Source organism: Schistocerca gregaria, chromosome 10 (assembly GCF_023897955.1).
Source record: "Schistocerca gregaria isolate iqSchGreg1 chromosome 10, iqSchGreg1.2, whole genome shotgun sequence".
NCBI classification, from domain to species: domain Eukaryota; kingdom Metazoa; phylum Arthropoda; class Insecta; order Orthoptera; family Acrididae; genus Schistocerca; species Schistocerca gregaria.
Genome location: NC_064929.1, coordinates 80,737,602 through 80,757,700, shown reverse-complemented (window position 1 = coordinate 80,757,700; position 20,099 = coordinate 80,737,602). Strand labels below are relative to the sequence as shown.

The 20,099-nt window shown below is 39.5% G+C and overlaps 1 protein-coding gene across 3 annotated transcripts in view; it reads left to right on the top strand.

Moving 5' to 3' along the window:
* Positions 1-855: 855 nt before the first annotated feature.
* The window catches only part of LOC126293522 (uncharacterized), a 66,070-nt gene continuing 46,826 nt past the window's right edge, over positions 856-20,099 (top strand). Inside the window, exon 1 of one of the 3 annotated variants that reach the window (XM_049986780.1) lies at positions 856-960. Coding sequence is in view for 1 of the 3 variants with exons in the window: in XM_049986779.1 (XP_049842736.1) it covers positions 923-964 (42 nt within the window). In the remaining 2 variants the exon portion in view is untranslated. Of the gene's footprint in view, positions 1,113-20,099 lie in introns of all 3 variants that reach the window. The other 2 variants (XM_049986779.1, XM_049986781.1) reach the window with 2 other exon arrangements.

Here is a 20,099-nt window from a genome sequence, read left to right as displayed (position 1 = left end):
TATTTACCTAATACTTATTTAAAGTTGAACACACTTCACACGGGTCAGTCAGTTTGTTCCCTTATGCTGTAAGTACTGTGTCCCCACTTTCTGTCTTATTTAATTCATTCCTCTTTGTATTTATGCGGATGGAACATATAACTAGCTAACCAACCTGTCTAAGAAATATTTTATGAGGTTCGTGCTTATAATAACGATATTTTCTTGTCTTATCACCCTACAATATTCTTTTTTTCTTGTATCTGTACATTTCACAGTCTGCTTGAGTATTAAACATCCCACACCTTTCGTTCAAATCTAGCATTCATGATTTCTCTGTTGATCCATTTCTTACTGTGTCTTACATTTATGTTTCGGCGGACCTTTGAAGAAGCTGTGTTTATGAGGTGACTTAAGGCTGAGATGAAAGCTTTGCACCTTTCTTCCACATGATCGCTACATGAGATCTTCTGATCTGATTAACATTCCCAAAATCACGATGTTGGAAAAAAATCTATAAATAGCGACTTTTATCCATTTTCGACATTTGCGCGCTGCTAATACGGCTTTACTACAATTAGGTAACGTTCAACTCAGAGCTGTGTCTTCATGTATAATAATGATAATAAAAATAATATTTTTTAAAACAGAAAAACATAACAATCATGAACAGATACGAAAACTTTCCTCCAAAATTTGGCCACAAATGATAATGTAAACCATGTATTGGCATTTTTTATTTAACCAGACTACAAAACAGGCAAAATGGCAAGAGGGAGAGTTTATTTAGAACATTTACGTGTGAGGCTTTTTAATTTGGCGCCATCGCGTTTATTTTGTTTGCGATAGACGCTTTATCTGTGGTCGTTCCCGTGAGCTGATAGGTCGCTGCTCAGTGGTCACAGTATGGCCTATGGAATATATGGCGGTATTTACGTATTAAATGATCAAAGCTGACACATTCGCGCTGTTCAGTAGTCAGTACGTAAGTTTCATAATTACGACACATATACCACAGATTTTATTTTCAGGTTATTGGGTATTTGCATTTATGAGGACTGTGAATAGTTCGAAAGATTCCTTCGTTGTATCATTTCTGGATGGTGTCAGACCCGAAAAACTAGACTTAGAGGGTTAGTGCCAAATAACGGAAAAATACCTCTTGTTTAAGAAGTTTTCAGAAAGAAAATTTAGTTTTATACAGATTTTAGCCCCGAAGATACCTCAGATGACAATGCTAAAACTTCACGATATAAAGAAAGAAATGTTATTCCTTGAAATACACATACAGTGGAAAATTTCTGTATTCTGGAAATGCACATTTTATTGAAATGGACTGTGCATTACAACCCCATTATTGTGTTCACATTAACTATATAATAAATTTGCATATGACCACCTTCGCTCACATTTATACGTTGTTGGCTGCAGAGGAACTCACTCAACGTGAAAAGTGAAATGAAAGTGTTTCTGATAATGATATTTAATGTTCTGGCCGTATCACTATAATCCTTCGAATAAATTAAAATTACCTGCTCGAACGTAAGTGGGAGTTTGTGTATTATTAACTGGTATTCGACTGACCAATAACAAATCTAAATGTTTGTGTTCTGAGAGGGAACCTGTTTTCATTTTCAGTAGTTTTCAAATAACATGCTACAGTTTTTTAGGATTCAAAATTACGTCAAGATTTCGATTTGTGCTGGCAGAGTGGAGGGCAGTTTTTGTGTGGTAACTGTTCATATATTAAGACAGAATACAGTGCAGTCATACTGTTTTATGAGATTGTAAGGCTTATGGTCTGTATAATGACACCAAGCTACAAATATAAGAAAGGAAAGAAATTGGGGAAATAAGTCTCTCAAATTAAGCAGCTAGATTGTGGAACTGAGTCTACTTGATGTAAATTCTTTCCCATAAAGAACTTCAATCTTTTTCATAATAAATTAACTTTATGAAGTGTTGTTAATGAAGTTTATCTGTAAAGAAATATCAGAAATAGCTTGTGAGACTGATGTTGGTCTCACCTTTATAAATGACACCTTTGGTTAAATTAAGGTAGACTTGCAAAGAGGAGCTCCTTGACAAAAATTTTGAAATGTTGTATCTGTGTATTAGAGGACTGACTTAAGTCACCACTATTTCGCCATTCTGGTTTACTTTGCGTTTCTGTCTGTTTGACTTCTTATTACTGCCAGTAAGACTTCAGTTTTCAGTTGTGATTTTTTCATGGAAGTAAGTCAAGTTCTTGTGCACTGTAAAAGACTGACATTCATTAGTGGGTTACATACAAAAAAGGTTGGGATATTTGTTTGCATTTTCACTGATTAAATGATCACATATGTTGGGGGGGGGGGGGGATATTGTAGAGAGAACCTAATTTAATATTTACTTTTAGAGATACAGCTGAAACACATTTAGCGCATGTTGTCATTATGTTATTACCTATAATCTGGATATTTTTCAATTGTTTTTCCAAATTATTTGATCAGGACATTGATGGCTACATTTAGAACCTGCTCAATCATGTGAGGACCATTGTCTCAATAGTTTGAGTTGGTTGTTTTTGTAGATGTTGTCTTGTGTCTTGTTGTGTTTGATGGAGTCCCCCCCCCCCCTTCTCTCTCTCAGACAGGTGAAATCTGATACTTCCATATTCACCTCTTAATCATATGTAAAGATGTCTGTTCTCAAGTGAGATACCAGTTTTCATAGGGAGTTCATATCAGTATGCTTAAAATTAAGCACAGTCCACAAAGTATTACACACTGTCAAACAATTCCTGTAAAGAATAGAAAGAGCTGTCCAAAAGAAAAATTTTAATCAGACCCCCAGTGACTGATTTTACATGAACAAGTTTATTGTATGTATACCTGTATGATTCAATAATGTACTGTTTTTTGTCATATGCTGAGAGTTTTGTATCTTTGTGAAGATCACATTTACTACTTGCATTGCGATTTTTGTTTTGTAAACTAAACTATTCTTGTTGACCAAGCATACAAGTGAAACAATGTACTGGCATTCATGGTGAGCTGTTTGAATAAATTTGTGCAAGAGTGTCTATGGTAGATTCTACTCATAAATCTGATGACCTCCATCAGTGCCATAAAGACTTTGGGGGGAAAAAAGACATTTTTAAATGTTTAATGTAAAAGCTTTGGTGCCAAACATTTAAAGTCTTTTTCTTCAACATTTGAGTGCTGCAAGATTCACAATACTGAAAACTTTTATAAATACTTTGTTTACATGTGACTGATTTCACTAGAATATGATGTCATATGTCATAAATATCAAAGGTATACAGCTTTGATTGTTTGCAAATCACAAAGAGTTGTAAGTGAACAGACAGCATCTGCTGTCAAATTAGTCGTTTTCATAGGTTGAGGATGTGGATTGACAGTTTCAGAGCTGATTATTAGTGTGTAATACCAGGAATTTTGAAGGCTTAGTTGTCAATTTATTTCAGCATCTTCCAGTTTATGTGCAGTTGAAACTGAATGAACTGAGTCTTGTTAACACTGAAAGACAGACGATTTGATGTGAACCAGTCTAGACCTCCATTGAATATCGTGGGTGAAGTGTTCTCTAGACTGCAGTTGGTTGCTTTGTCAACCATAATGGTTGTGCTGTCTGCAAATAGGATAAAGTGTGCTTTTTGGCTCACACACAATGGCAGCTCATTGATAAAGATTAAGAATAGGAACCCTACAATATTCGACATCTCACTGTACTCTAGTCAGAACAGGCAGTAGCTATTGCAGAATTATTTGACTCTACCTTCTGCTTGCTGCTTGCTGCCCTCTTGACTCGTGCCACATCCCTGCTGTGTCATTTAAGCCATAGTTGAATTTTATTATGGATATTGCATTTAGATGGTCCATAATCCTCTTCTACATAAACTTATCGAGCATTTGAGGATGACTTGGAAGCCTCAGCTTTATCACCTTTTTTGAAGAATAGTTTGACAGTTGCCCATTTGAATCCAATAGGAAGAGCACATTGATTTAAAGTTCCATTAAATATTTGACAAAACTCTTAAAAATAAATTAATAGCAGTGCTCTAGTACTTTAATTGATTCATTGTCCACACCAGTGCTATTTTTGTTTCTACTTTGTGTTAGCACCTTTCCAGCCTCATATGTTGTGATGTGGGGTAGCCCTACATGCATCTGACTGATTTTGTTTTCCACAGATTTTTGTAGAAAGTTCACGGCATCAACCACAAACCCTCTGCTACCAATTTCATGAGTTATTGTCCAAAAATTGTGGTTGAAAATATTGCCAACTATTTCATCATCTGCCATGACACGCTTCAGTAGTGCCTGTACTGGCTAAACTTTACCTGTCCACCCTTTTCACCATCATCCAAATTGTTTTTGGTTTTTTATTTGAACTGTTAGTTTCAGATTTAATGAACTTCCTCTTCGGTTCTTTAATCACAGTCCTTAGGATACTACAGTATAACATTTAAAACTCCCTATCCTGTGGTTTATCAGACTTGCTGAGTGAAGTATAAAGCATTTTCTCTGCTGTTTTGATTCCCTTAGTGGCCCACTGTTTCCTACACAGTTGCAAACAGGGCAACACATTCATATTTGCATAGGCTACATTTATCACTGGCCCTTTTAGCCTTCTTATATGTCCCATTCCAACTCCTCCAAATGCTTGCTGAAGGTTTTCAGACCTTCGCTGTTGATTAATCTAAAGGATTAATTGATAAAACTACTCTTTACTATCAGAGCTTGCACCGTGCTTTATCAACAGCTGGCCGTTACAGTCAGAAAGAGCATTTAAAATTTGTCTTGCACTTATGTTACTGATTCTGTTATTAATAAAATAGAAAGAAACTTCCACATGGGAAAAATATATTAAAAACAAAGATTCCAAGACTTACCAAGCGGGAAAGCGCCGGTAGACAGGTAGAATAAAATAACACACAAACACACACACAAAATTTCGAGCTTTCGCAACCGGCGGTTGCTTCGTCAGGAAAGAGGGTAGGAAAAAAACCCACATTACTGCAATATGCTTCACCAGTGTCCCCACTGCACATTGCTTGTGAAGTTAATCTCCTTCTCTGAAATACATTTGGAAATGATCATTTCCAAATGCTTGGCTGGCACGATCGCTTGATCTCACTCCCTGTGATTTCTGGTTGTGGGGCTACTTGAAAGACAGGATTTACCAAGGAAACATCCACACACTTGCTGATTTGAAGTGCAGCATATCAAGAGAGGTAGCCAGCATACCCATGGACATACTTCTTTCTGATGTGGAGAATGCAATCCTGTGCTTGCAAACTCATCCGAGTTTAATTATAACCACTTAGTAGATAATATATTTTCTTTATTTACCTTACACAGTTTTCACTTTTACAGTGAAAAGTGCTCATAATATGAAGCAAACATATACATTGGGTTACTGTACAGTTCAGTCCAGTCTGTTACCACGACCTTTTTCACATTTGTTGGCTTCACCAACTCACAACCAGAGTGTTACCTTCAAACCTAACCTAGATCTTGTGGTGTGCTATGTATGTATGTTACGACAACCATGACTTAAATGGGAAAAAGGCACTATCACACTCCAGCCTTCTTTAGAAAAGAGAAAGTAATGTGTTTATTTCATGCTGTATCTGTTTGGGTGTTCCTGAAGTGTACAGCTTGTTAGACACTGTCCAGCACAGTGGTGTGCAGTTGGCAACTGGAACCCCCCATATGAGTCCTGTAGACAACCTCCTGGTGGAAGCTGGTGTCCCACGAGGGAGTGACGGTAAGACACCAGCAATTCTTGGCGTCTATGCAGTCACAATCTGTTGGGTGCCTTTCCATCGGTGTTACTTCACTGTTCCATAACCACCAGTTCTGACTGCTTACAAATTGCCCAAAATTGATTAGACACGCTGAGATACGATTGGAGGCTCCATGCGAGGACCTCCAACTGCTGCTCTTGTCTGTGTGCACGGAGTTCCCTCTCAACATCCCCGGTGGTGAGTACCCAGTCCTCTGTTTTAGGTGATCCTCTTCTGTGCCCCTAAGAAAACTGTTGACCCTACCTTCCTCAGACACCTATTCTGTTTGGTTCTCTGCAGTTACCCAAATTCGACATCCATCTTCACAAATGGATGAAAAGTTAGTGACAGTTTTGGTTGTGCATTTTCATATGTAAGGTGACATGAGAAGCATTTTCTGCCACATTCATGCAGTGTACACATGGGCTCTACAGTACAATACAATAATACTCTATCCACAAAGGACATTCTGATTCATAGCGAGTCCATGAGCATGTCATAACTCAGTGCTACCACAGAAACTTTTTGCTCACTAAGGTCCAAGACCAACTAGTTAACCTTCACAGTTCCGGAACTGGACTCTGCTCCAAGTGGGGTATTCTGAGAAATGAACGTGCTGACAAATTAGCTAAATAATCAACCACAGAAGACATGAGCCCACAGTCCCCAAACATATGAATGCAACATCCAATTTGGGAAATCTGAGATATGGGATGTTAGGCAACCGTAACCTTCTACAAGCTGAGAACAAACAAGGTGACCACCAGGGCCTGGTATACTTCAGTGCAAGCCTCTCAGGAATCTACTTCCAGGTACTCCATATCAGTGACCTCAGTGGTCATTAGACATTGTGAGAGAGCAAGTTGGGGCACTCCGTAGAAATCGTGAACTTTGAACGTGATCAGGTGATTGGGCGTCACTTCTGTCATATGACTGTACATGAGATTTCCAGGCTCCTAAATGTCCACTTTCTCTGATATGATAGTGAAATGGAAATGTGAAGGGACACGTACAGCACAAGTGTACAGTCCGAACTTGTCTGTTGACTGACAGAGATCGTCGACGGTTGAAGGAGGTCGTAATGTGTAATAGGCAGACATCTAACCAGACTCTCTCAACAATTCCAAACTGCATCAGGATCCACTGCAAGTACTATGACAGTTAAGTGGGAGGTGAGAAAACTTGGATTTCATGGTCGAGTGGCTGCTCATAATCCACACATCACATCAGTAAATGCCAAACGTCTCACTTCGTGTATGGAGTGTAAACATTGAATGATTAAACAGTGGAAAAACATTGTGTAGAGTGATGAATTATGGTACACAATGTGGCAATCTGATGGCAAGGTGTGGGTATGGTGAATGCCTGGTTAACGTCATCTGCCAGCGTGCGTAGTGCCAACAGTAAAATTCGGAGGTGGCGATGTTATGGTGTGGTCGTGCTTTTCAAAATGGTTCAAATGGCTCTGAGCACTATGGGACTTAACATCGATGGTCATCAGTTCCCTAGAACTTAGAACTACTTAAACCTAACTAACCTAAGGACATCACACAACACCCAGCCATCAAGAGGCAGAGAAAATTCCTGACCCCGCTGGGAATCGAACCCGGGCGTGGGCAGCGAGAACGCTACTGCATGACCACGAGATGTGGGCGGTCGTGTTTTTCATGGAGGAGGCTTGCACCCCTTGTTGTTTTGCATGACACTGTCACAGCACAGGCTACATTGATGTTTTAATCACCCCGCTTCCCATTGTTGAAGAGCAATTCGGGGATGACAGTTGCATCTTTCAACATGGTCGAGCACCTGTTCGTAATGCACAGCCTGTGCCAGAGTGATTCCACAACAACAACATTCCTGTAATGTACTGGCTTGCACAGCGTCCTGACCTGAATCCTACAGAACATCTTCGTGATGTTTTGGAACGCCGACTTCGTGGCATGCCTCACCGATCGACATCAGTACCTCTCCTCAGTGCTGCACTCTGTGAAGAATGGGCTACCATTCCCCAAGAAACCTTCCAACAACTGATTGAACGTATGCCTGTGAGAGTGGAAGTGGAAGCCGTCAAAAAGGCGAATGGCGAATTCCAGCATTACCGATGGAGGATGCCATGAGCTTTTAAGGCATTTTCAGCCAGGTGTCCGGATACTTTTGATCACATAGTGTAGCTTAGTAATTGTGACTACAGTGACCCTTGTTAAGAGTATCCTTCAGTGACCGGCTACAGTTTTTAGCCAGCTGGATTTTGTTTGTTTTGACCAACTGACTGAAGCTGCTGTCACATAGGTCTTCAACAACAGTGTTAAGGTCACAGGCTCTGGAGCTGCCAGTTCTAGATGTTCTGCTTGTTCGCAACACCATATGGATGAAGATGACTCACATGTTTTCATTGCTTTCTTGCATGCAAACACTAACAACATGTGAATTCTTACTCGTCTTAACAGACCCACTACATTGAAATTGGTGAGAGAACTTGCATCTAGCCTGAGAGTGATTTTTCACTGTTCGCCGAAATTGGCATGAAAACATATGTCACTATCATTCACTTTGTTTCTACGAATAGTAAAAAAAAAATTTGCCTTCTGTACAGTTGTCAACCTTCCGTCAGTCACCATTAGAAATTAACGCCATGGACCTACGATGTTGCATGCGCAATTTCCAAACTGATAACTCGTTAACATAGCTTTTGTTGTTCCAGCCTTCAATTGGAAGATTTGTCTGATGCAGCTGTCAACAATAGTGTATTCTGTGCACTCTTTTCATGTTAGCATAACTACTGTATCTACATTCACTGTAGTCTGTTCTTGGTCTCTCACTACAATTTGTAGCCCCACACTAAACTCTGTTTTCTAATTGACTATACCTTGATACCTCAGGATGTTTGCTATCTACTGTTCACTTATTTTAGTCAAGCAGTGCCACAAATTTCTTTTCTCTCCAATCCGATTCAGGTAATCTTCTTTAGTTCCATGATCTACCATCGAATCTTGTTCTTCTGTTGCACTACATTTTAAAATCTTCTGTTATCATATTCTATGTACTGTTTATTGACTGTATTTCACTTCTGCATAAGGCTACACTCCAGACAACTGCTTTAGGACAACACTTCATAATATTTCATTTATTATTATTATTTTGACTTTCTCAGACGTTATGCCTGGTTATAAATGGAAAGCGACGCGGACCTTGATCAAGCATGACTTCCTTTTAACTGAACGGTATATGTTACATAGCATTTAGGAACTTTCGGGTAATGGAACATGTATCAATAATTACAGATTTCTGTAGTTGTATGTATACGTTTGAATGTAGCTGTATTGCGTTGATGTACTGGTGGATATTGTGTGGTATGAATCCTGTAGTTGATAGTATAATTGTTATAATGTCAACTTTATCCTGATGCCACATGTCCTTGACCTCCTCAGCCAGTTGGATGTATTTTTCAATTTTTTCTCCTGTTTTCTTCTGTATATTTGTTGTATTGGGTATGGATATTTCAATCAGTTGTGATAATTTCTTCTTTTTATTGGTGAGTATAATGTCAGGTTTGTTATGTGGTGCTGTTTTATCTGTTATAATGGTTCTGTTCCAGTATAATTTGTATTCATCATTCTCCAGTACATTTTGTGGTGCATACTTGTATGTGGGAACGTGTTGTTTTATTAGTTTATGTTGTATGGCAAGTTGTTGATGTATAATTTTTGCTGCATTGTCATGTCTTCTGGTGTATTCTGTATTTGCTAGTATTGTACATCCGCTTGTGATGTGATCTACTGTTTCTATTTGTTGTTTGCAAAGTCTGCATTTATCTGTTGTATTGTGATCTTTAATAATATGCTTGCTATAATATCTGCTGTTTATTGTTTGATCCTGTATTGCAATCATGAATCCTTCAGTCTCGCTGTATATATTGCCTTTTATTAGCCATGTGTTGGATGCGTCTTGATCGATGTGTGGCTGTGTTAGATGATACGGGTGCTTGCCATGTAGTGTTTTCTTTTTCCAATTTACTTTCTTCGTATCTGTTGATGTTATGTGATCTAAAGGGTTGTAGAAGTGGTTATGAAATTGCAGTGGTGTAGCCGATGTATTTATGTGAGTGATTGCTTTGTGTATTTTGCTAGTTTCTGCTCGTTCTATAAAGAATTTTCTTAAATTTTCTACCTGTTCATAATGTAGGTTTTTTTATGTCGATAAATCCCCTCCCTCCTTCCTTTGTGCTTAATGTGAATCTTTCTGTTGCTGAATGTATGTGATGTATTTTATATTTGTGGCATTGTGATGGTGTAAGTGTATTGAGTGCTTCTAGGTCTGTGTTACTCCATTTCACTACTCCAAATGAGTAGGTCAATATTGGTACAGCATAAGTATTTATAGCTTTTGTCTTGTTTCTTGCTGTCAATTCTGTTTTCAGTATTTTTGTTAGTCTTTGTCTATATTTTTCTTTTAGTTCTTCTTTAATATTTGTATTGTCTATTCCTATTTTTTGTCTGTATCCTAGATATTTATAGGCATCTGTTTTTTCCATTGCTTCTATGCAGTCGCTGTGGTTATCCAATATGTAATCTTCTTGTTTAGTGTGTTTTCTCTTGACTATGCTATTTTTCTTACATTTGTCTGTTCCAAAAGCCATATTTATCTTCTTCTTGTTTAGTGTGTTTTCCCTTACTATGCTATTTTTCTTACATGTGTCTGTTCGAAAAGCCATATTTATATCATTGCTGAATAATTCTGTTATCTTTAATAATTGGTTGAGTTGTCAATTTGTTGCTGCCAGTAGTTTTAGTTCGTCCATGTATAGCAAATGTGTGATTTTGTGTTGGTATGTTGCAGTAATATTATATCCATAACTTGTATTATTTAGCATGTTGGATAGTGGATTCAGAGCATGGCAGAACCAGAAAGGACTTAATGAGTCTCTTTGGTATATTCTACACTTAATCTGTATTGGCTGTGATGTGATATTATTTAAATTTGTTTGGATATTAAGTGTGGTTTTCCAATTTTTCATTACTATGTTTAGGAACTGTATCAATTTAGGATCTACTTTGTATATTTCCAATATTTGTAGTAACCATGAGTGAGGTACACTTTCAAAAGCTTTTTGGTAATCAATGTATGCGTAGTGCAGCGACCTTTGTTTAGTTTTAGCTTGATATGTCACCTCTGCATCTATTATCAGTTGATCTTTACACACTCGTGCTTCTTTGCCACAGCCTTTTTGTTCTTAATTTATAATTTTGTTGTGTGTTGTATGTGTCATTAATTCCTGTGTAATGACTGAAGTTAATATTTTGTATATTGTTGGTAGGCATATTATGGGCGATATTTTGCTGGGTTTACTGTGTCTGCTTGATCTGTAGGTTTCATATAAGTTATTCCATGTGTAAGTGTATCAGGGAATGTGTATGGGTCTGCAACGTAACTGTTAAATAATTTAACTAATTAATGGAAAATGTCATACAAAGATATGAAACATTTACTAACAAAGAGATAGAGGGGCTGGCCAGTACTTACCTCAGCTCAGTACAGCCGATAGAAACACAAAAGACAACCGAAAATTTAAGTTCCTAGCTTTCGGAATAAATGTTCCTTCATCAGGGAGGAGAGAGGGGAAAGAAAGGGAAGAAGGGAAAGTGGATTTAGTTACTCACAACCCAGGTTACGAAGCAACAGGGAAAGGAAAACAGGGAAGGTAGCAAGGATGGAGGCATAGTTGTCAGGTACTGTGTCAGCTTCAAACCAAAGAGGATGCATACACAAGTAAAGAGGTGTATAGTATAAAGATGTAGGATGAAAAGATGCATGAATGGCTAAAGAGGAAAGGGAAAGAGGAGAAGACTGAAAAGTAAATGGGAGTGAGGTTGTTTAACGTATGTTCAGTCCAGGGGGATGGCGGGATGAAAGGATGTGCTGGAGTGCAAGTTCCCATCTCCGAAGTTCAGAGGGACTGGTGTTGGGTGGGAGAAGCCAAATGGCACACACAGTGTAGCAGGTTCCTAGGTGCCTAGAATTATGCTGGAGGGCATGCTCCGCTACTGGGTATTGGACATCTCCTAGGCGGACAGTTCGTCTGTGTCCGTTCATGCGCTCAGCCAGTTTATTTGTTGTCGTACCAATGTAAAAGGCTGTGCAGTGTAGGCATGTCAGCTGATAAATGACATGTGTAGTTTCACACGTGGCCCTGCCTTGAATTGTGTATGTTTTACCAGTAGCGGGGCTGGAGTAGGTGGTTGTGGGGGGATGCATGGGGCAGGTTTTGCAGCCGGGTCGGTTACAGGGATAGGAACCGCTGGGTAGAGAAGGTAGTCTGGGAATATTGTAGGGTTTAACAAGGATGTTACGGAGGTTAGTTGGACGACGAAAGGCAACTCTGGGTGGTGTGGGGAGAATTTTGTCAAGGGATGATCTCATTTCAGGGGTTGACTTGAGAAAGTCATATCCCTGGCGGAGTAATTTATTGATGTATTCGAGGCCAGGATAATATTGGGTGACAAGGGGGATGCTTCTGTGTGGTCTGAGGGTAGGAATATTGTTGTTGGACGGGGAGGAATGTATTGCTCGGGAGATCTGTTTGTGGACAAGGTCTGCAGGATAGTTGCGGGAGAGGAAAGCACTGGTCAGGTTATTGGTGTAATTGTTGAGGGATACGTCACTGGAGCAGATACGTTTGCCACGAATACCTAGGCTGTAGGGAAGGGAGCGTTTGATGTGGAATGGATGGCAGCTATCAAAGTGAAGGTACTGTTGTTTGTTGGTGGGTTTGATATGGACAGAGGTGTGGATGTGAGCTTCAACAAGATGGAGGTCAACATCCAGGAAGGTGGCTTGGGTTTTGGAAAAGGACCAGGTGAAATTCAGATTCAAAAAGGAGTTGAGGTTATGGAGGAATTTAAGGAGTGTTTCTTCACCATGAGTCCAGACCACAAAGATGTCATCTATAAACCTATACCAGGCCAGGGGAAGCAGCTGTTGCGTCTTCAGGAAAGCCTCCTCCATGCTGCCCATGAAGAGGTTGGCATAGGAGGGAGCCATCCTGGTTCCCATGGCAGTTCCCCTGATTTGTTTGTAGGTCTGGCCTTCAAAAGTGAAGTAATTATCCTGCAGACCTTGTCCACAAACAGATCTCCCGAGCAATACATTCCTCCCCGTCCAACAACAATATTCCTACCCTCAGACCACACAGAAGCATCCCCCTTGTCACCCAATATTATCCTGGCCTCGAATACATCAATAAATTACTCCGCCAGGGATATGACTTTCTCAAGTCAACCCCTGAAATGAGATCATCCCTTGACAAAATTCTCCCCACACCACCCAGAGTTGCCTTTCGTCGTCCAACTAACCTCCGTAACATCCTTGTTAAACCCTACAATATTCCCAGACTACCTTCTCTACCCAGCGGTTCCTACCCCTGTAACCAACCCCGCTGCAAAACCTGCCCCATGCATCGCCCCACAACCTCCTACTCCAGCCCCGCTACTGGTAAAACATACACAATTCAAGGCAAGGCCACGTGTGAAACTACACATGTCATTTATCAGTTGACATGCCTGCACTGCACAGCCTTTTACATTGGTATGACATAGACGAACTGTCCGCCTAGGAGGTGTCCAATACCCAGCAGCAGAGCATGCCCTCCAGCATAATTCTAGGGACCTAGGAACCTGCTACACCGTATGTGATATTTGGCTTGTCCCGCCCAACACCAGTCCCTCTGAACTCCGGAGATGGGAACTTGCACTCCAGCACATCCTTTCATCCCGCCATCCCCCTGGACTGAACATACGTTAAACAACCTCACTCCCATTTACTTTTCAGTCTTCTCCTCTTTCCCTTTCCTCTTTAGCCATTCATGCATCTTTTCATCCTACATCTTTATGCTATACACCTCTTTACTTCTGTATGCGTCCTCTTTGGTTTGAAGCTGGCACAGTACCTACAGTAGAATATCTTTGGCTTCCCTCTGACAACCATGCCTCCATCCTTGCTACCTTCCCTGTTTTCCTTTGCCTGTTGCTTCATAACCTGGGTTGTGAGTAACTAAATCCACTTTCCCTTCTTCCCTTTCTTTCCCCTCTCTCCTCCCTGATGAAGGAACATTTATTCCGAAAGCTAGGAACTTAAATTTTCGGTTGTTTTTTGTGTTTCTATCGGCTGTACTGAGCTGAGGTAAGTACTGGGCAGCCCCTCTATCTCTTTGTTAGTAATTGTTAAATAATTTAGTTAGATGTGAATGTGTTGAGTGATCTTCTTTAGCCAGAAATTTGCTATTTTATCTTCTCCAGGGGCTTTACAATTGCGTGTAGAATTAATTGCTCAGGTAACTTCATGTTGCAAAATTATCACTTCAGGCATTTGGGTATCATCTTGTATGTTTCTGTTTCTGCTTGTATCCACCGTGCATGTCTGTTATGTTGTACCGGGTTTGATCATATGTTGCTCCAGAAGTGTTCCATGTCTGTTATGTTTGGTGGATTGTCTGTTTTAATCTGTGTGTTATCTATTGTCTGGTAAAATTTCTTTTGGTTTGTGTTGAATGTTTGGTTTTGTTTCCTTCTGTTTTCACTTTTTTTTTGTATCCTGTAAGACGTTTGGCCAATGCTTGTAATTTCTTCTTCTTTTCACGTAATTGCTCTATCGCTTCTTGTTGTGAGATTTTACCTAACCTTTTTGTTTTTTGTTTGATATTTCTTTTCTTATATACTGTGTTAGCTGTCCGATATCTTTCTCACCTTTTCTATTCTGATCTGTAGCCTGTGTTGCCATGCTGGTTTTGTGGGTTTCTTCTGTGTGTTGGTCAGTTCTGATCTCTGCCTAGTGTGTGTATTTAGTGTAGTGAGTGCTCCTATATAAACCAGTAGTTGTAACTCTTTCATCGTTGTGTTTTCTTTTATCTTGTTGTGTATTATTGTGTTGATAGTTTTTATTGTTGTTTGGACTTGTGGGTTATTTGGCGGTCTATGCAAGAATGGTCTAATGTCTGTATTTGTGTCTTTGTATTCTGTATATGTCAGCTGAAATTTTTCTTCTAAATCTAACATGTGTCTCACTTCGTGTTCTATTTGTACTTGTTCTGGTGGCAGTCTTAAGATTTCGTTTTCCTCTGATTGTTTAATTGATGCGTGTTGTTCTTTGTTTGTTTGCTCTGGGAAGTTTGAGTCCATTACCGTATTTTCTTCTTCTGATTGCACATTATTTTATTCCAGTATTTGCTGTACTTGTTGTTTGATGTTTTCTGACTGGGGTATCCTGTTATTTTTGATTATTACACGGATCTGATCAGCTAGTCGTTGTTCGGTTAAAAATTTTAATTCTGGGTATCTGGTAATAAATGTTTTGTATACTTGTGATCTGTATCCAGTTGTGTTGGTTCCTAGGTTTGTTGCTTGGTAATAACAGAAGATGAGGTGTCAGTTAACTTCATCTGACCATCTCACCCTCTGTCTTTGTTTTCCTTCTAGGGTGGTTGCAAGAAGCATATCCTGCAAAACACCTCTATTAGGATTTAAATCATTTTCCAGTTGGCTAGCAGTGTCGTTACCATTGTGGGTGTGCTTAGGGCTCAGGCGTCGTCCCCGACCATGACGGCGCTTGTCCGAGGCTTCTTTAGTTCTGTCCTGAACCAACTAATCACACTAAAAGGGGGGTTAGCCCGATTAGTGGTTTGTTCTTTTCGTCGCCTTTTACCACTGGCAGAACATACCAGAGTCCTATTCTTTTCCCGGGCCTCCACGGGGTTAATAATAATAATAATATCTTCTTCTTCTTCTTCTTTGGTTTTTTCATGTGGTCAACTTGCCATTTGTAAAATTTGGGCCTGAAGATTTGGCATTTGTGAATATTTTCTGGAGTAATTCATTGTCAGTTTTGGCTTTGCTCATATTCTCATAAAAGCAGACAATTTGTTTTGTAAGTTTGTCTGGGTTCATTCTTCTAATGTGTGCATAGAATTTTAACCTGTGTTTCCTAATTTCATTATGGGTATTTGTATATTGTTGGATTTTCTGATTGCTTCTGAGTTGGTATTGTTCATGCGCAAGTTTTCGGCGTAGAATTTTTCTTACGATTTTGCGTTCCTTTTTCGCAGTGTTTTGATTGCATTGTTTTCTCATTCCAAATTAGTGTTTGTAATCCAAAGAGGCATTGTGGTTTAATTACCATATTGTAATGTCTTAGTTTTGTGTGCTTGCAGGATAATTTCTTGTTGTAGATATTTTGGGTGAGTTGGTGTGCAGTTCCATCTGTCTGCATCTAATTTTGTTTACTTTTGTTTTGATTCCATTTTCCTGAATGGTTTCACCAAGATATTTAACTTGTGGAACTCATTTAATTTTTCCATATTTTTTCTCCGTAAATTATGGGACTTGTCTCAAAATATATCTGGTGACTGACTTTTTGTGCAGTTTCTTTCTACATCAAGATCTTCATCTACACTACACCTACATACATATTCTGCAAGCCACTGTATGGCGCTTCTCGGAGGGTATGTTGTGCCTTCTAGTTCACATGCAAGTAGAACAAAGGAAAGCAACTGTCTCTATGCCGCCATAAGAGTCCCAGTTTCTCTTGTCTTATCTTCAATGTCCTTTCGCAAAATGTATGTTAGCAGCAGTAGAATCATTTTGCAGTCAACTGCGAATGCCAGTTCTCTAAATTTTCTCAATAGTGTTCCTCAAAAAGAATGTAGCCTTCCCTCCAGGGTTTCCTATTTCAATTCCCCAAGCATCTTCGTAAAATGCAGTCTTCTTTACAGATGAACCACACTTACCTAAAATTGTCTAAACAGAATCTGACAATTCGGCTTCCCTACTACAATCTTTACATGCTCATTCTATTTCATATCACTTTGCAACATGATGCTTAGATATTTGAACAACGTAACTCTCTCAAGCCTCGCACTTCTAATGCTGTATTCGAACATTATGGACTTGTTTTTCCTACATTTTTCTCCTTTTAGAGCTAGTTGCCATTTACCACATCAACTAGAAATATTGTCCAACTCATCTTGTATCCTCCTACAGTTCTCAATGATGACACCTTCCTGTATGCATGTGACATAATAATCCTCATAGAAGATCTGACAGCTATATCCTTAGAGGTAAACAGATTTTACTTGCAACATATACAAGCAACACAAGGACCAAGAGGACAGCTGAAATGAGGAATTTCCTGCATCTTCAAGCCAAAAATGGGAAAATTACTAAGAACACACCAGGATCAAGACACACTTGTGATGAATTTCGAAAACCTCTCTGTAATAGCCATGTACGTAGAACCACTAACGCCAATAGAAGACATAATAGCAGCCATTGTGACTGTCTTAAGACATGTGATGCCAGGACGAAACATGATCGTAGCTGGAGATCTCGAGTCATATTTTCCTAGTCATGGCCAATTTTTACTTCCCAAATGTGAAGAACAGAGTAAAAGCCACAGCAATTAAAGCCTCATGGCAGCTAAATAGCCATGTACCAAGTCAGTAGACAGAAGAATGGAAAGAATTTGAGAACCACTTAAAGGGAAACTACATTGCATCGGCTGCCATAACCCTGGCAAAAACAATTCAGTCTGCCCTAATGCGCAGCCCCGAAAGGAGAGCGCAGAAATGGTTCGATGAAGAATCTTACGGAAAAAGAAAGATCACCCTCCATGCACTACATACTGCAAAATCCAGCCAGAGCCTAGAGGATGTAACATCCTGGTGCTAAATCGGAAAAGAATACAAAAATCTTCTGAAGGCTAAACGAAAGGAATGCATGGAACAGGAAACAATCAGTATGGTGAAGGAAGCCATAAGGGACCCATACTTAGCAATGAGGCTATGAAAAGCTCAGAGCAGTGGACAAATAGATACGGTTGGGGAAGAACATTTCAGCAATATTCTCAACATAGTTAAAACCAGCACCGCATGTGAAACGATCAATATGGCGACAGACCTAATGGAAACTAACCCCTTCACGATGGAAGAGGTACACCAGATAACATAATCTCTAAAACCCAAGAAGGCTCCAGGCCCTGACAGAATATGTGATGAACATATCAAAAGTTCAGCTAGCCTACTGCTCCAACCAATAATAGATACTAGAATGAAATTTTCACTCTACAGCAGAGTGTGCGCTGATATGAAACTTCTGGCAGATTAAAACTGTGTGCCGGGCCGAAACTCGAATTCGGGACCTTTGCATTTCGGGGGCAAGTGCTCTACCATTTGAGCTACCCAAGCACGACTCACGCCCTGTCCTCACAGCTTTACTTCTGCCAGTACCTCGTCTCTTACCTTCCAAACTTAACAGAAGCTCTCCTGCGAACGGTACTGGCAGACGTAAAGCTCTAAGGACAGAATATTTCTTGGGATGGAAACTCTTATGACCGTCAATAGCTTCAAATATCTGGGACAGAATATGCAAACCACTGCCAGGTCATTCCAAATATGTGTAAAATCTCGAGCAACAGCTGTCACAAAAGTCATGTTTCACATGAAGGCAATATCCATACTGTCACTGAAAGCAGCCATGGCCTTGTTCACTGCAAAAATAGTTCCCATCACAACCTATGGAATAGATCTTATGTGGGAAAAGTTGAGTCTGAAAGACCTAAGGACTCTGGAAGCAGTTAAGTCATGCTTCTTGAAAGTTGCCCTAGGTGTTTCAACACACACAAAGTGGATGCTAGTATACGAACTCGCCAGGGAACCCTTTTTCATAGAGGAACTGCGTATGAGGCTCCCATCCAACGTCAACTCGAATAAACTCCTACATGAAAGAGAGAAGAAGAGAAGAAAAGGGAAATTTGCCTGGACTTTTATACAACAGAAGCCATGACAAACATATGCTGGACCAACTCAGATCAAGAACTCCTCTCCTGGTAAACTCAATAGCAGTGCTTGGATATGACCAAAAATATGCGAGAACATGTGTTTCCACGATCCCGGCAGCAACTGTATGTGTGAATTGTGCAACCAATCCTGTGACGGTTACCATGTGACCAGCTGTAAAAAAAAAAAAAAAAAGAGAGAGAGAGAGAGAGAGAGAGAGAGAGAGAGAGAGAGAGAGAGAGAGTAAAATCACTGGTAGATGTCTGTAAATAATAAACAATGTGAACACAGAAATGTTACACACAACCTGTGCACATTTATTCTAATTATAATTCTAGTTATATATATATATATATATATAATGGCTGACAAAAACATCAGGCATTTATAATGTGTGTACACTATGCTCAGGTAATTATAAAATATAAGGGGACAAAAACATCAGGCATTTATAATGTGTGTACACTATGCTCAGGTAATTATAAAATATAAGGGGCAGCCAAATAAAAATGACACAGATTGAAAAAATTTAAGTAAATTGTTCATAATTTCAAAAATAATTACTGTGTGATGAGTCAGTCAGTGCTAGCATGGAAGAATGCCTAAGGAACCATGATACATTCATGCACCTCTTTGTCTGAAGCAAATCAACAGCCAAGAGTATCTTCTTTCAGGGTTCCAAAAATATGGATCATTAGTGATTCAAAGGGTAATTATTCACTGAAGTTCCACAGCAATGCTCACACTAGTATCGGTTGCACGTAAATGCCTTTAAGATACCTTTTTATTTCTTGCAACACCAGCCGTTTTTCAGACTCATAGTAAATTTCTAACAGATTCTCCTGTGCTACGGCCACAGCATCATTAGAAATTTAAAGCACTAATTTTGTTTCAGCAATTTGGAAACATTGTAAAATTTACGTCTAGTACCCCTATGTAGGTGGCATAGATACCAAAATTTGGTTCATGTAGAATAATTTCATCCAACAGACAACTGATTATCTTTCTACAGTTCTTAAGTTCCTCGCAGTGTTTTACGAAAACTGTAAAAATTCTAAACCCACTCATCAAAAATTGCCATTAGCTGGTAATGTTTATATTCATATGTATCAGTCTTCGAATTTCAAACTGCCTTTTCTTTACTGAGCTTATTTTGAGCTTGTTTGAGAGTTTATTAAAATTTATCTGGTCATTGGGAGGGGGGGGGGGGGGGGGGGGCTAATCATGAGGTCTTCAAGATTTGGAAGTACCCCATGCCTGGGGCAGACTGCACACCACCACACCCCTTCCCATCTCTACAGCCCAGCACTGCCTCAGCTCCATTAGATTCAGTACTGACTGTAATGCACTGGTTTGCTGCATTTCATTTCATTTTTTGAGCCTTGCTTCAGCCTGGATTAGAATGATGGCCAAATATGGCACTGAAAGGAGGTGAGCACTTCTCATCGGTGCACTTTGCATTATCCATAATAATACTGTATGGACCATGATATCACAGAGTAGCTT